Source organism: Pan paniscus, chromosome 9 (assembly GCF_029289425.2).
Source record: "Pan paniscus chromosome 9, NHGRI_mPanPan1-v2.0_pri, whole genome shotgun sequence".
Taxonomy (NCBI): Eukaryota; Metazoa; Chordata; class Mammalia; order Primates; family Hominidae; genus Pan; species Pan paniscus.
This window is the reverse complement of record NC_073258.2, coordinates 93,645,694-93,663,376: the sequence shown is the minus strand read 5'-3', so window position 1 is coordinate 93,663,376 and position 17,683 is coordinate 93,645,694. Positions and strand designations below refer to the sequence as shown.

The following is a 17,683-nucleotide window of genomic DNA, read 5'->3' as shown; positions in this document are numbered from 1 at the left end:
TGTCATTTTTAGGTTATTTCTTGCTTAGCCATTCATCTTTCAGTCATAAAAGCTTTCTAGCAATCAGCCTTCAAACCATCAGTAAACTATGATCTTACCTTATAGATGTTAAAATTAATTTTAAAACATCTCAAATTTAACAAAACAAGAGCCTGTATTTATTTGTCAGGTTCAGCAAGCAGTTCAGACTCCATATCTACCATCTACTCTGCTACTCAGGTTGCCTCCAATGATGTGAATTTGTGCTAACTGTGAGGGTGAAGGAATTTCTGAAGCCCACAGACCACCTATTCACAAGTAAACAAAGACTTGTTAAGATTCAATTCACAGAACACCCTGGCAGGCCTCAGATGATCAGCGGCTTTTGTTATTTTAGTCTGAGGCCCTGGCTTGTTGGTCCACAGGTAAAAGCCACTAAATTTATTACATATTTATTTTCTCTTCTCTATCCCAGAAAAATCCAAGATCAAACACAACAAAGGAAATTTTCCTTGCTATTAATGATGGAAAACCTATTACTGAAACATCAAGAACGTTATCCACCATCATCTCCCAAATAGGACAGCGGCTTGGCCAAAAAAGTTCATTTAGAGATGTTCCACTGTTAATGATCTGAATTTTACATGGTGATAAATACTACTGAGGGTCGAATGCCTTGCATTATGCTGAAATCTGTGCAGTGCAACAGCTCTCACCTGCTTCTATGGTATATATGAGTTCTGCATTTTCTCCTTTGTCTTTGTCCAGAGCCGTCACTTGCAGAACAGCTGATCCCAGAGCAGCAGATTCAAACACAGACGCTTCATACAGTGGGTTGGTAAAATAAGGACTGTGATCATTAGCATCCTCCACATTCACAATGACTCGGGCCAAGTTTCTTCGATAAGGAAACTCCTGATCTCTGACCTTTAGGCAAAATACAAGAAGTGGTGGGACTCAAATTTTAAATTGCAAAGAACTCACATGACTATGTTTGGGGTGAAAACAAAATGAAATAATGCACGCAAAGTGCTTGACCCAGTTCCAGGCTTCTAGTAGGTGCTCAATAAATGGTAGTATCATGAAGTGAGGAAACATTGTGAGCAAATCGTGAGCAGGGGTTACAACACCTTTACTGCTCAGCCTAATGTCTGGCCTGTGGTCTGTGCTCAGTCTGTGTGTGTAGAACTGATGCCTTGATATCACAAACACAGCACTGTGCTCTGGCTCTCCCCATATAGTGGCCTCCCCCTTATTTGTGTACACAGCTGATAACGGAATAGTGGGTAGAGGCTCCTCTGCAGGGGCAATTAAAGACTGGAATTAATGAACACAATGTAGGCATTTCCACTCATCCATTCAACTAACATTTATTGTCACCTATCTGTTCAAGTCCTTGGCTTTGCACTGGTGGTTCAGCAGTGAATTGGATACAGTTCCTGCCCTCAAGAAGCTTAGAGTCAAGTGGGAATACAAACAATAGATAGGTATAATGCTCAGGGCTAAGTATTCTCACGGGATGCACTAAAGATGCTCGCAGAATAGTGAGAAGAAACTAACCTAGCATTTAGCTTCCTGAAAAAGGTAACAAGAACAAATAGGAGTGGTAAAATGGTGGTGGTAGTAGTGTGTGGCATTTTCAGGCAAAAAAGCCAATATATACAAAAGCCTAGAGCTGAGAGAACCCTGACCATCGGGAATATGAATCAAATCTTAATTTCTTACTTAGAGAAATGTTAAATAAAATGTCACACTTTACACAACCATTTGTCATTTTCTTCAAAGTGCTGAAGCACCTCCTTTCTGATTTCACCAAAAAACCTTGCTTGGCAGTTTTAAAGTTTCCTTTAGTTTGCATATGGCAGAAGTTTGAAAATAATCATTTCTTTAACCACAAGGTTTTGCTATCATTTGATGTAGCACTAATCAAATATGTGCGCTTGGCTTTTTCAATTTTAAACTCCATACCTGCAGAGAGATGTGAAGAAATTAGAAAATATACCGAGAAGAGCCATCAAAGAGAAAGGGGTTTTCAGAAATAGTACCTAGGAGGAATAAGCAAAATGACTAAAAGGCTTAGCTAGGAAAAAGGCAGTGTAAAGCACTTGTTTGCTGTAAATATTCAATTATGTAAGTGATAAATGGTAGAGGGTGACCAAACTGATTTCTGAGTTTGTTAAAGAAAGAATGAACAGAAATGACTTAAAGAATCATGAGAATGGAGTTAGTCACTAGCACAAGGTTTCTGCCCTTGGAGAAAACACATGCAGAATTAGCTCAGTGAATATGCTGAATTTCCCTGTCTACAGACTGGTCTGCCATACCCAAGGACCAAGCTGAACTCTTTATTTGGGGATTGTTGAAATCTAGGTCAGTTCCAATTTAGTGTAAGCTCCTAGGGTGCAGGAACTTTGTCTTTTTTGTATCTTCAGTGCCTAGAAGAAAGTTTGGTGCACAGTAAGTGGTTGAGAAATATATGTTAAATGAATGAATGAAGGGCCATAGTGATGACTGGAAGACCTCTATAAGTAACCCCATCTGTTTCCTGGAGTCTTAGCTGGAAACCATAGCTAAGTGCATGACACTCAAGCTTCCTCTTGTTGGGGAAGGTTTCTAGTCTTATGAAAGAAAAGTAGCACTTAGTGGAACATTACTTTCAGCTGCTTAGGAATTTGTACTGTCTTAGTGTAGTATTTTAAAGCCAATCAGTGCAGAAGATTAAGTCTGTCCTTCTACCTGGTCTTAAAGGAACACAGTGGGGACTCTGACAGGAAGTGGCTGTGCAATGCCGCAGAGATTCTTGGGTGGTTGAAGAGATAGACTTCAGGCCATAAATTAATCAACGATGTTTCTTATTCATCTCTACTTCCCAATTATGTGAACTAACTAAACACTACTTTAAAAGTAAAGCAATATCTCCTACATAATTTGGAGGCCCCATGAACACAAACTCAGATTTATACTCTCTGTAGGCTTGAGCATGTATTGAGATCTCTTTTGTGTGCCAGTATTTACTACTAGGTCCAGTGCCAGTACAATAAGTAATAAACTGGTTTTGTAAATCCTTCCAAGGACTGAGCATTGCATAGGCTGAGTAAATGATTACCCTTGTGATTAACTTCTTAAGGAATGTCTTTTCAATTTTTCTATGAAATCTTCTGGGTGCAAACCAACCCCAGAGCCTGGGAACATGACCTGTTCCTTCCCTCTCAAGTCAGTCTGTTTGGAGCATTTACTGAGCAGCCACTGCTGCAGAACTTATCTAATATTTTCGTTTGGCAAAAATACAGAGTTGCTATCTAACAACAGTAATTCTTCATTGAAATAAAAAGGCAAAAATGAATGCAATCTCTCTGTGAAAAGACTAAATTTACAACTACTTATAAAATTTAGGGGCCCTATACTTCTGAAGGCTAATGTGTGTGGCCTGAACAGTCAGTGGTTCTGTAGGAGTGCTAATTAGGATTTTGGTCCTACCATTATGTTGAGAATGTGCTTGTCCTGGGCCTCATGGTCCAGCCTCTCGGCAGTATAGAGCACGCCAGTGCTAGGGTCAATCCGGAATTTTCTCATGCTGATGGAGTCGATGCTGCTATGAACAGTGTAGCTCAGCTTGTGCTTCTCATCTCTATCTGTGGCTTCGATCTGCAGGATCTCCGTGTCTGGAAGCACATCCTCGGAAATTGTCACATCGTAATTCGGCTGAGAGAATTCTGGGCCATTATCATTATTATCCAGCACTTTGATAAATACCTATAGTTAAAAGAAGAAAAGAATGATGACTAATGCCAATTTGCTCACTGCTAATAAAAGTATGCCCTCCCTCTTTTTCTCCCCGCTTCCCTGTCCTTGGATCCTAGCTTCTAGTAGCTCTTGCAACACAGAGGAAACTCACTAATAAAAACATTCTGTAATTAGAGGTTGACAATAAACCAGTAGTTTATATTAGCAGGAACATAAACTATGAGCTGACCAATATTCTCACTATTAATTGAACAGCTGAGACAACCACTTGAAGGTGATAATTCTGTGGAATTCTTTGATGCACAATGTATATGATCACAAGATGACCTTAGTTTGTTAAGTTGCCATTATCTTAAGTTCTTATTATGTGTTTCTCTTGGTGGACCTCTGTGGAGGCAGTGACAGAATGGGAAAAGGAGCACAGAAGAGGCAAAGGAGCCAATGAGGTGGACTCAGAGCAGTCACAGCTTCTCAATGGCAGTGTCCATGCACTGTGGTTGTCCTGATAGGAGGGGTCCAGCAAAGAACGTGGCGCTAATGATAGCTACAGTACGAAGTTTCCCAATAAGTTTTCTAATTGTTTTCTTTCATAAAGCATTTTGTTACGTAAATTTTAAGACAAATATAAAATAGTGTAATGAACACTCAAGTATGTATCACTCAGCTTTAATAATAATCAATTGCTAATCTGGTTTCATCATACTCCCACTCATCCCTGCCTATTCCCACGTTATTTTAAAGCAAATCCCACCCATCATGTAATTTCGGTATGCATCTTTAAAAGACAGGACTCTTAGAATAAACACAAACACACACAATACCATTGCTGAACCTAAACAGAGAAAAGAGTAGTTCCTTAACATCATCAAACAGCCCATTTGGTGTTCATACTTCTCTAATTGTTTTTTAAGTATGTTTTGTTTGTTAATCACATATACACACATATATATATTCATAATCTTTTAATCAAGATATGCAAATAAGGTCCAAACATTGCATTTAGTTAATACATCCATAAATGGGTTAATTATATTTTAATTTATAGGTTCTCCTTCAAACTCTTCTCTTACTATTTCCCTGCAATTTTTATGGGGTTATTGTTCTTATTGAAGAAACTGAGCCATTTTCTCTTTAGTTTCTACAGTCTGAATTTTGCTCATAGCATCGCTGTGGTTTTGTTTTACATGCCCCTCTGTACCCTGTATTTCTTATAAATTGTTTGATTTAAAAGGCTTGCTAAGGTTCAATTTCCTTTTTTCTGTTTCTTTTTCTTTGACAAAAATCCTTCATGAGTGATTTAGTGTACTTCCATCTGGAGATACATAATATCTGGTTCTCTCTCTTGTTCTGTGATATTAGCAGACACTGGCAATCATTATACAGATAATTCATTAAAAATTTCAGATTGATAATGTTCTAATTCTATTATTTTCTTCCTCATTTATTAGCTGGAATAGTTCTCTAAAAAGAAACTTCTCAACTATTTGGTTACTGTGAAGTACATTTCATATAGGAAAGTTAGGATAAATAATTCTTTCCCTTTATTCTTTTGAAATAGTGAGTTGGTTCCTTAGCTCCTCCCAAAGTGACCAATGAGATACTCTTTTTTAACCATTATTATGAACTCATGAATTTAATCACATCTGATTTGTTTCTCTCTATTGCAGTTATTATATTAATGATGATAAATAGCCCTACCTTGGCCTGTAGGAGCCTCTTCCAGTTAGTTCTTGACATCTTTTGACATAACTCTAGTATTCTTTGATAGCTTCCTTGCTTTCTGATAATTGCTACCAGTAATTTTTTCCAGTGTTATCTTGTGCATTTTCCCATTATCCATTTCTCCAAAATGGCTTGTTTTCTTTTTAGTTAGAATTTAGAGACCATGATCCACTGCTAGGAATACTTATTGCTACTGGAGTGGCTATTATGTTTCGGTTTCATTCAATGGACAGAGTCAGGAAAGGTTTGTGGTTTTATAAAAGTAAATATTGCACGAGTTCATATTGCTACTTCCTATTCAAAATTAGAGCACCAAGGTTTTTACTTAATCTCATTATTTTTACATTTGTATCTCCTTTTTCTCATGCTGAAATTTCTCATGCTTAATGACATCATCAAAATTATTCATTGCTTTATTTGAACCACATGCACAAAAATCTCAGAATAATTCCAACATTCTTATTATAATTATGATTATTAAAAATAATTTTAATATTATTTTGTAGTTTTTTGTTTATTTTATAATTATGTATTTATATCATTATAATAATAAAATAAATTATAATTTATTCCTAGTTGGATAAATAATTGCAATTATTATAGCATAATTGCAATTAAAAATACTATCTACTTTCTATCAGGTGCTATACAGGTTTAAGAAGAACAAGCAAGAATAACCAGGAATTTATTCAACTAGGAATATAAAGTCAAACCAGCGTGTTTAAAGTCACTTAGAATAGTTCTTCTCTGTGTAGGTGTGCCACCAACTAGATATGCATCTAACATCATTTGTTTCCACTTGCGTTCGAATTTTAGACTTGCTTTTTAAATATTTAATTTAATATTATATATAAAGGTACCAAAGTCAAATTTACAAAAGAGATATATTCAAAGCAGTTCAGCTTCTATACCTTCCCTCTACACTCTATTCCCTTCTCCTACAGATAACTTTAAAAATATGTATGGTTTACTCATCAAACATTCTGTTAATATAAACATACTATATACACTCTTCCCTGCCATGCTGTTTCATTTAACATTACAGTTACAGTTAACATAACATTAACATCAGTTCTCAACTGGGGACGGTTTTGTCTTCCAGGGGACATTTAGTAGTGTCTGGAGGCATTTTTGGTTGTAACACTTGGAGGAGGGCTGTTACTGACATCCAGTAGTACAGGCCAGGGATGCTGCTAAACATCCTACAATGCACAGGACAGCCCCCGCAACAAAGAATTATCTGACCCAAAATGTCAGTAGTGTTGCTGTGGAGAAACCCTGCATTATATCCTGAAGATAATGCCACAGAAGTACAGAGATACTCTTCCAGTGAGCAGATGAATCAGTTAATTCAACTAGTTTTCTATTGGTGTTCATTTAAGATGTCTCCAATTTTTGTTCTTAGAGTGTGCAAGAAAGAGCCTTGTGCCCATTTTTAAAATATTTTTTGCTAGCATATATTTGGTTCTAGAATCGGGATGGTTGGATCAAAGTACAGGTGCTTATATAGTTTTATTATTATATATGTTTCCATATTTCCCCTACTCAAAGGTTTTATCATTTTGCATTCCCATAATAATATATAAGAATGTTTGTTTCTCACAACCTTGCCAACATAATATGTAGTAAGACTTCTAGATTTTTTGCCAATCTGATAGATGAGAAACGGCATTTCGGTATAGTTTTCATTTACCTTTCTCTTATTTTTGAGTGAGGTTGGAGAAACTTTTCATATATTTAAGATCCATTTGCATTTCTTTTTTTGTTAAATTATTTGTATCTCATCTCATTCTTCTATAGGTTAGATGGCCTCTCATTCTTTATTTTTGGAAGTTTGGTGATATAAATTGCAAATACGCTTTCAATTTTGTCATGTATTTTTATTTTGCTTATGGTGTTTTTTTTTTGCCATGCAAAAGTGAATACATCAATCTTTTTCCTTATTGTTTCTGGATGTTAATTCACAGTTTAGAATATTTTTCGAGCTTTCAGGTTATAAATGAACACATTCATTTTAAAACATGCATTTGTATGTTTTCTTTTCTTTCATTTACATCGCTAATCGACTTGGAATTTTTCCTGGCATACTGCGATTATTTTCCATATGGCTCTCCATTTATCTCAATGCCACTCTTTAAAAGACCATCACTTCCCACTGATTTGAGAAGCCACCTTTATTGTACTCTATATTTACACATGCAGTTAGCATATTTCTGGATTTTCTATTCTGTTCCATTGGTTTATCTGACTTCTCATGTATCAGTACCAAAATGTTTTAATTATAGAGGCTTTATAGTACATTTTAATGTTTGGAAAGGCTAGGCTCTCTTTTTCTTCTTTCTCATGGTTTTCCTTGCTATTCTCACTTGTTCTTCTAAATAAACCTGTATAGCACCTGATAGAAACTGGATAGTATTTTTAATTGCAATTATGCTATAATGACAGGTTAATAAAAGAAAACTGACTTCTTTCTAATGTAGTCTTCCTATCCAAGAATATGGTTTGTCTTTTTTCATTTGTTCAATCTACTGTTTTACTTTTCTGGGAACATTTAGTTTTCCTTAAATAGGTTTTGAACACTTTTTAAAGTTTATATATGTACTACCCTAAATAGAGTCTTCTTTTCCAATATATATTTCACTGTTTTTTTTGGTTATATATATGTAGGCTATTGATTTTTGTATATTAAATTTTTAACCTGTTATTTTCCTATCACTTACAGAAGTTTTTCCTTTCAGTCTTTTGAGTTTTTCAGATATATAATTATACTACATGCAAACAGAGATAGTTTTACCTTTTTCTTTATGACACAAACTGGTTTATCTTGTCTAATTGCATTGGCTATTACAGCATGAGAGTAAATAGTACTGAATATAGTGATGCCCCTGTCTGATTCCTGACTAATAGAAAAAAAAATCCTCTAGTTATTCTCCATTAAATATTATCCTAGTGTTTGGCTGTATTCCAGAACATTATTTACTTTTAAAAATAAATGCAACCAGATTATGGCTATCTGCATAAATGGCTGCACTATCACTCACTTTGGTACAAATATGCCTTTTTTGAGGGAGAGACAAATGGTGGTGCTACCACCTCTATGCCGGGAAAACTTGCCATTCAGAGTCAGTTGGACATGGGACAAGCTTTGCCCTGTAGTAGTTTGTGGTAGAAAAAGGGTTAAAAAGTGTGCCAGTAAAGTTTTGGGTATTGTTCTTATCTCCACTGTATTTGCAGAACCATACTAGATTCTTTGAATGCCAATTCTTTCATTCAGAAAGTTCAAGTTAACTTAGTCAAGATGCTAAAATATTTGTGTTCAGTTATATTAATGGGAGGAAAAAGCCTTTCCGGCCAGCAAGCCTGCCCTGACCTTCATGAAGTTTCAAAGTTGATGTGCTCTTGAAAAGCTTGCCTCTTTTTGCTTGCTTTGTCTTACGCCTAATCTACAGTCAGAACAAGTGTCTCTCTGTAAAAGACTTCCTTCTCCTCATTTACTTTTTATTTCCCACAGTCGGGGCCATTTGTGAGCTCCCGAACTAACAAACAAAGCAAAGTAACTCTCAAAGATGTTGTGTTCAAAATGGTAATTGAAATGCCTAAAGAAGTACAATGAAATCAAAGCAGGAGGAAACCCGAATATAGGAAGTCTCTTCAGAGCTGGTTTCAATGCTGCCCACCACAAACACTTTGGGTTTTGCAGGCTCTTCTAAGCTAAGTCTGGGTAGATGCCAAGCTCTGCTTCACAAAGGCTCATGGTATAAAGTGTCCATGGGGCGAGCTGTAGGGTAAAGGCACTGTCTTTTATTAGAACCAATTAAGTCCTGAATTACTGAAATTCTCTTCTGCCTCTGCTGGCATTTCAAAACCGTATTTAAAACATTCTATAGTTGTGATTTCAAGGGTGAAGCCCCTTGTATTCTCCTAGGCTTGTAAGTTTTCTTTTTGAATGTATAAGTAGAAAAATCACATCAGCTTGTACTTGTTTTACAGTTTATAAATCTGTATCACATTCATTTCCTAGACTTTATTATTTCTGGTTTACCAGTGGGGAAAATGAGAATTAGAGAAGTTAAAAGATGTGCCTAAAGTCCTATGTCAAGGCCAGACTCAACCCCAGGTATTACAGAGCTAATTCTGTATTCACCCCATCCTATCATTTCCGTGTGCATTAAGTTACACACACATTAAAAGTAAATGCACGTTAACATTTATACATACAATGTGTACAGATATTATGTACTTTGCTATAGAGAAATCCTAATTTACAAAATAGATAACTGATTCCATTCTCTTTTCATGAACATTCATTATGAGGTTATTTTAAATATAAAGATCCCTGGTCCCTTTAAAATTAGAATCTATTTTCAAAAATTGATCTCCTCATAAGTTGTTAAGCCCAGATCTATACATACAGTAAAATTTCATTTTTATTATTTTATGAGACAGGGTTTTCCTTTGTCTCCTAGGCTGGAGCGCAGTGGCACAATCATGGCTCACTGCAGTTTCAGACTCACACCTCAGCCTCCCAAGTAGCTGGGACAATTGGACTGCACCACCAGGCCCGGCTAATTTTTTGTTTTGTAGAGATGAGTCCTCGCTATGTTACCCAGGCTGGTCTCAAACTCCTGGCCTCAAGTGATCCTTCCACCTTGGCCTCCCAAAGTGTTGGGATTACAGGCATGAGCTGTCACACCTTGCTGTGTCTTTTTTTTTTTTTTTAATTAAAAAAGAAAGTCTTACATTTTAAGATTTGGCTTGCTGCCTTATTTTATCTATATACATTTGTAGTTGTTCCAGCATTTTCCTAATCTAAATACACAAGGGAAGTATAGGCCACTGCCTTTTTTTTTTTTTTTTTTGAGATGGAGTCTTGCTCTGTCACCCAGGCGGGAGTGCAATGGCATGGTCTTGGCTTACTGCAACCTCTGCCTCCCAGATTCAAGTGATTCTCTCACCTCAGCCTCCCAAGTAGCTGGCACTACAGGCGCATTCCACCACACCCAGCTAATTTTTGTATTTTTAGTAGAGAAGGGGTTTCACTATGTTGGCCAGGCTGGTCTCGAACTCCTGACCTCGTGATCTCCCCACCTTGGCCTCCCTAAGTGTTGGGATTACAGGCGTGAGCCACTGCACCCGGCAAGCCACTGCCTTTTTCACTGCCAAGAGGCAGATGACACAAAAGGAGATGAAAGAAAAACCCTGATGAGGGAGATGCCCTGTGGGAGTCTGTTGTTCTAGTGAATCATAGAGCAGCTTTGGCAAAAGTGATTTGTTTCTTCTCCACTTTTAAGTAGGTTCAGGATGAAGGGAGGCCATAAAACAAAGTCCACATCTTCAAGGTAAAAACCTACTTTTTAAGGAAGCAGGCCAATTAGAAACTCCAAACACAGCAGTTAGAGATGAGAGAGGAAGAATGAAATCCTCAAAGCATTGAAGGTCAAGACTAACCTTAGGAATTCAGGTCACAGCCCTCCCAGCCCCAATACATGAAGGTCGTTTTGCAGAAAGACTGGCCAATTTCATTAATTGCCTTTGTGAGGCTTTAGAATTTTGGAGATTATCTGAAAGAGCTTTTTAATCTCAAGTTTGGCTGTGGAGCATACAGATACAAGCTGATTTTCCTATCTTTTAAATTTTATTTTAATTAATTACTTTTTGAGACAGGGTCTTTGGAGTATAGTGGTGTGATCATGGCTCACTGCAGCCTCCACCTCCCAGGCTCAGGGGATCATCCTGCCATCCAAGTAGCTGGGACTATAGGCGTGTGCCACCATACCTGTCTGGTTTTTTTTATTTTTTGTAAATACTGGGCTGGTCTTGAACACCTGGGCTCAAGCAATCCTCTTGCCTTGACCTCCCAAAGTGTTGGGATTATAAGCATGACCCCTGTACCCAGCCTTTTAATTTTTTTAGAGACAGGGTCTCAGGGCATGATCATAGCTTACTATAACCTTGAACCTTTGGGCTCAAGTAATCCTTCTGCCTCAGCCACTTGAGTAGCTGAAACTATAGATGCACGTGACCACCACATCTGGCTAATTAAAAAATTATTATTATTATTATTGCAGAAATAAGTTCTCACTGTGTTATTCAGGCTAGTGTTGAATTCCTGGCCTCAAGTGATCCTCCCGTCTCAGCCTCCCAAAATGTTGGGATTCATATGTGAGCCACCATGCCTGGCCTTCCTATCCTTATAAGTCTAAAGGATTACTTGAATAAGAAAAACATTAAAACCACAAAATCCCATGAGTCCCTGAATCAAATCAATGTAACTTTTAGATTATAATTTGGACATGGCTGTCTCTGCTGTCTTTCATAAATAACAATAATAGCCATACACATATTTTATAGCTAATTTTAAGTTGAGAAATAAACATTAATAAAGTCTGTATGTGTCTAGCATATCACAGATTCCAAGAATCTTCTTGTAATAGCGTATTTCATCTTAAAATTTATGAGGCATGTAAAGTTTTATTCTCCTTATGCTGAAGAAACTGAGTCTCAAAGTGACTGAACTGCCTTCTGTAATAACACAGACAGCAATTGGTTAAGTGCTGACTTGAACTTGGGTTGCCTAATTCTGAGTTGGTGCTCCTTTCATTATACCAGATGATTTCAATAATGAGTTAAATTGTGTATTTCATATATATAAATGTGTAGGAAATGTTCCTGGACTCGTATATGATTTTGAGAAGAAGCAGGTTTATATCTCTTTACCTATGTATACCTAAGCAGGCCACCTAAGCAGTCTGTGCCTCAATTTCTCACTGGAAATGAGTGTAATGATAACACCTGATTTAAGTATCCCAGAGTTATAGGGAAAATAAGCTTAAGAATGAGCCTTATGGCCGGGCGCCGTGGCTCGGTGGGAGGCCAAGGCGGGTGGATCACTTGAGGTCAGGAGTTCGAGACCAGCCTGGCCAACATGGGGATAATCCCATCTCTACTAAAAATACAAAACTTAGCCGGGTGTGGTGGCATGCACCTGTAGTCTCAGCTACTCTGGAGCCTGAGGCAGGAGGGCAGGAGAATTGCTTGAACCTGGGAGGTGGAGGTTGCAGTGAGACGAGATTGTGCCACTGTACTTCAGCCTGGGCGACAGAGTGAGAATCTGTCTCAAAAAAAAAAAACAAAAAGAAAAAAAGAAAAGAAAAAAAGAACCTTATTACTTAAATAATTATTATATAAATACCAGGTATCATATATTACTACGTATTTTCATCCATTAACTCTTTGAAAGAGCCATGTTCTAGTTTCATTTAAACTTGCTCTTATGATGCAGTAACTCAGATTGGTTTGGCAGATGTATGGGGAAAGTTGCTAAAATTCATAATTTCTCATCCTTGGTAATGTGTGTCTCTGGGGCCCAAAAGCTCAGTGAGTTGAAGTGAGAGCTATGAGAAGGCTGAAGTATTTTGCTCTCTTCTTTGAATGGCTGACTATAAGACAATCTGACAGCCACAGGCGGCATCATGTTCCCTAAGCCGCCATCTTAAGAGTGTCTCCTTCATAACTAGTAGGGCCAGGTGAGTTTCTTTTCCTGCATTAGAACAGATATCAAAATTTTCATCTTGCCTTTAAGAGACAGCATTGTGTAGTGGTTAAGAGAGCAGGATCTGGAACCTGGATATAAACCCTGATCTACTCTAGTTATTTAACCTTGCTTTGCCTCTCTTTCCTTATCTGTAAAACGGGCATGACAGTAGTAGGTTAGTTTTCTATTTGTATCATAAAGAGTTACTATAGGCTGGGTGCAGTGCCTCACACCTATCTATAATCCTAGCACTTTGGGAGGCCGAGGCAGGCAGGTCACTAAAGCCCAAGAGTTCAAGACCAGCTTGGGCAATGTGGTAAAAACCCACCTCTACAAAAAATACAAAAATTATCTGGGTGTGGTGGTACATGCCTATAGTGTCAGCTACTTGGGAGGCTTGAGGTGGGAGGATTGTTTGAGCCCAGGAAGTCCAGGCTACCGTGAGTCGTGATTGTGCCACTGCACTCCAGCCAGGGTGACAGAGTGAGACCCTGTCCTGGAAAAAAAAAAAAAAGAAAGAAAAAAAAAAGTTACCATAAACTTAGAAGCTTAAAACACTGATTATCTCATAGTTGTGTAGGTGAGGACTCAAGGCCGAAATCAAGGGTTGGCATGGATGTGTTTCTTTCTGGAAGCTCTGGGGATGACTGCCCCAAGATCATTCAGGTTGTTTGACCGAATATAGTTCTTTGTGGTTGTAGAACGGAGGCCCCTGGTTTCCCTGCTGGCTGTCAGCTGGGAGTCTCTCTCAGCTCCTTAAGGCTGTGTTAATTCCTTGTCATGTTGCTGCTTTTATATTCAAATTAGAAATGATGTCTCAAGTCCTTCTCACATTTTGAATCTCCTACTTACCCTTTTGCTGCCTCTCTTCTTCTGCTTAAGGGCTCATGTGATTCGACTGGGCCTAACTGGATACTCCAGGATCCTCTCTGTGTCTTAAGATTTATACCCTAATCACATCTGCGAAGTCCCATTTGCCATGTAACATAACATATTCACAAATCCAAAGATTAGAACATGAACATCTTCTTGGGGAAGTGAAGGAGAGCTCTGTTGCCTACCACAAATAGCACCTGCTTCACTGAGTAACTGTAAGAGTTAAATGATTTTATTTTTGAGGATAAATATATGTAAACACTTGGGTTTTTTTAATCTATTTCATGTGTTTCAGTCTGTTATACTCATCCCATTATTCTTTTTGATGTTCATATTATCCCATCTTTGATCAGTGGAAATCCATTTAAGTCTCCTCTTGTCATGCTTTACCATGATTCCAGTAGGCTTTTCTGGCAGAAAAAGATGCCCTAGGCTCCTGCCCCAAACCTGCAATTATCCATTTCTATGAGGAATCCTGACTCCTTTCCAAGGTAAACGGTATGTAAATACCACAGTCTGGGCACTATGGGTAGAATTCCTCTTAAAATGGCTTCGTAGTGCTACTTTATGTTTGGAGGGATGGTAACCCAATCCTCCTAGGCATTTCATTATTCCTGCTCCTTATGGGCCTCTGTTTCTACCTGGCTACTCTCTATTCCTCCCTTGCTCATAACAGCCAATGCTCCTTGTGATTCCTCAACTCTTTTCCAAGCAGATACAGTACCGATTCCTTCAACCTTTTCTTCCCCCTGTGCCAGAAACCCTTCAGACATCCTCACTCATCTCTGAGCTTCTAAGACATTAACATGAGGAACACTTCTGTAATGTTTAAGACTGGTAGTACCCCTTTCTCCCACAGGATCTTCCTATTTTTTAAAAAAAATTCTCAAAGAGAGTGAATCTCCTGTTTGCTGTCCAAGGCTTTGGTGGACAGTCTTTCTTAACCCAGAACAATAGTGCTTTGAAACACCATGGCAGCCCGGTGACAGAGCTGGGGAGCCTTCAGAGGACAACGATCCCCCCAGGTGTGTGCATATGTTTCCCAGGGAGTGTCGGGGGCTGCATGCTGAAATTTTTAACTAGAGTTACTGGCTGAAAAAAAAGTGTTAAGGAGTTAGTTTATCTTAACCATTTTTAGATCACATACCCATTTGAACATCTGATGAAAATTATGGACTTTCTCTCTAGAAAAACATATACACATGCCAAAATTTATTAACAAGTTCATGGGCTTCAAGGACCTCTTAGGAACTCAAACTGTTTTGGAAGGTTTAAGTTGTTTGTACAATTAGGTCCTGATTTGCACGGGTTTGTTAGAGACAGCAGGATTTGAAGTGGGGCAGGGGTCTGGATAAGAAGGCATCAGGGTGCTGGTTTAAAATCACTCCAGTGAACATTAGTCATTCTTTAGTCCAGGGAGATGCTAATTCTGGTGCCAGTTCATGGACTATCTGCTATCATTCCACAACATTAGTAGTGTAGAGAATGGGTAAGCTTTTAAAACTTGGGATAATTCTTGGGACATGGCAAGCACTAAAAAATGCCAGTTGGTTTTAGGCAAAGAGAAGACTATCAAAGAGCCACTAAAGGCGGCCATCCTGGGATGGCACATGAGGAACTGGGAAAAACCCACTAAGATAACCTTTGGCCTGGTGTGGCCACAGAGCCCTTGACAAATTCTACCTCATGTGCACTGAGGGTGCCTTAAGGCACTGTCTTGCACTTTCCACCCCAGGATAAGTCAGAAAGTATCCAGAATAGTCCTCACTAAAGGACGGGGATGCAGCCACTGGATCTTCCACTTCATCAGAGACAGGGCTCTGATGAAGTAAAAGATCCAACATAGACTCATTTCTCACAGCAACATGTGAGGCAAACCCCATGTTTGCCTCAGAGAAGCTAACAGGTGATAGGAATAATAATAATAGCAGCAGTAGCTAGTATTAACTGAATTCTTACTACAGTTAGACCTCATGCTGATACTCTGCATTCATAAACTCATGTAATCCTCATAGCAACTCCCATGTTGTAGGTATTGGCACCTCCAAACAAGAAGACTAGGGTGCGGAGAAGTTAGGTGGCTTGCTTGAGGTGACTCATCAGTTTCGTGACAGAGTTGAGATTGGGATGCAAAATTACCTGCTACAAAGCCCATGTTGCCAAATACTAACATTGTATTATAAAAAGTATAATGATATCCCTTACAAAATAAAGAACTAGTTTATGCAGAGGCCCTTGTCCATCTTGCTAGGAGGTTTTTGTCAGTGTTGGGATGCTTTATTCTTGCGTTTAGTTCATTGGAATCTTTACAACTTAAAACCCACAGGACCTTCTTATGTTTTGTGCTCACCCTAAGGAATCTCAGGAAAGAAAAGGATGTGTGTCATTAGATATTGTAGCTCTGAGGCACATGAATTCTGTGAGAGTTGGGAGAATAGGACAAAACTGAAGGTGAGGGAAGGGTTTTCATGTAGACACAGAATCACTGAGGATCTGATTTATTTGACATTTGTGAAGCCAAGTTCAACATGTTGTTTATGGATGACTTGAACCCCATGTCATATCATGTTTTATGATTCCAAATGAACAAAGCAGAGCAAAGTTCCCAAAGGAAAACTGAACAGGTGTTTTGGGGCTACAGGACATTTATTTAGTTATATGGTGAAGGTTATCTGTTTGATGGTAGAATCATTAAGTTGCCCAGGGTCATGCATGGGAACATGCTTTCATGGTTTCCAAAAGAAATCCAGAATGCCTTTTATTTCCCAAAATGTCCTTTTGTAAAAGTGTTCTTGACACGGAGGGTGCTGACTAATTCAGAGAAGCATTCCTGCCACCACTGCTGGGAAAGCCGTGGTAAATGTGAGAGAGGCCTGGATTGGCAGGGGCTGGTGAAGTGGTCAGGCCCTAAGATAGCTCAGCAGACAGAGTAATGACTTCCTGATGGCAATACCAATGACATACAAGTATGTACTTTGGAAACTCTTAGTTCCCACTTCATAAAAAGGTCATGACTCTGGAGACACAGAGTGACTTGAATACTTTAGACAAGAAAATCTCTTGGCACCCTTCATTAACTTCCTTATCTTGGCCCTACCAAAAGGTGCCTCAAAGTTCACCTAATTCTCTAACTAATTCTAAACAGCCCTGGAGATAAGCCTAACTGTATACTAGTCACAAATAAAATAAACAAAAACAGGACTCAAACAGTGTGTACATTCAAAGTCTTGTAATACATGTTTCCATATTAACTTGAAAAAAATGAATGCATGTCAGTCGCCTGGATTTAAAACTCTGAATCACTGTGATCTTAGTACTTAGCATCTAGAACTGCTCCTAGCCTATGGTATGAACTCTAAAGATATTTGTGGAACAAATGCTGTTAAATGATTTCTCATCTGGTTCTAATAAAATTCTAAAGTAAAAGTATCATTGATAATTTTTGTTGTTGTTTTTAACATGAATCAGTTTTGTGCTTTGGAGATCCAGCATATCTGCTGCATAGACTCTGCTGAATATGTATCTACTATTCATTCACTCGTTCTAAAAATATTCAATTTTTAAAATATCCATAATTGTATTCTGGGCACACTGAATACCATTTAATTCAACTGGTATGAAACTCTGGAGAAAAGTCTGGAAATGAATATGGTTTCATGCTTTATTTGTATTTTACTCAAATATGTCTTATGTTTTTAAGTGGCACTAAAAAGTTAAGGTTGAATATGCTAAGACAAGGCTAATTTTTAAAACTTAAATTCACATTTAAAATGAATTAACACTTAAGACAGCAATACAGCAGGTGGGTTGTTTTGTATTAGTCTTTGG

The 17,683-nt window shown here is 38.1% G+C and overlaps 1 protein-coding gene across 3 annotated transcripts in view; it reads right to left on the bottom strand.

Annotated features, from left to right (window-relative positions):
- FAT3 (FAT atypical cadherin 3) overlaps nt 1-17,683 on the bottom strand; it is a 679,183-nt gene that overhangs the window by 102,755 nt on the left and 558,745 nt on the right. For all 3 annotated transcript variants that reach the window (XM_034933534.3, XM_034933535.3, XM_003813776.5), the window contains 2 exons: nt 3,457-3,732; nt 696-906 (listed from right to left, as the gene is read on the bottom strand). In XM_034933534.3, the coding sequence (XP_034789425.3) occupies nt 696-906; nt 3,457-3,732 (487 nt within the window). The remainder of the gene's footprint in view (nt 1-695; nt 907-3,456; nt 3,733-17,683) is intronic.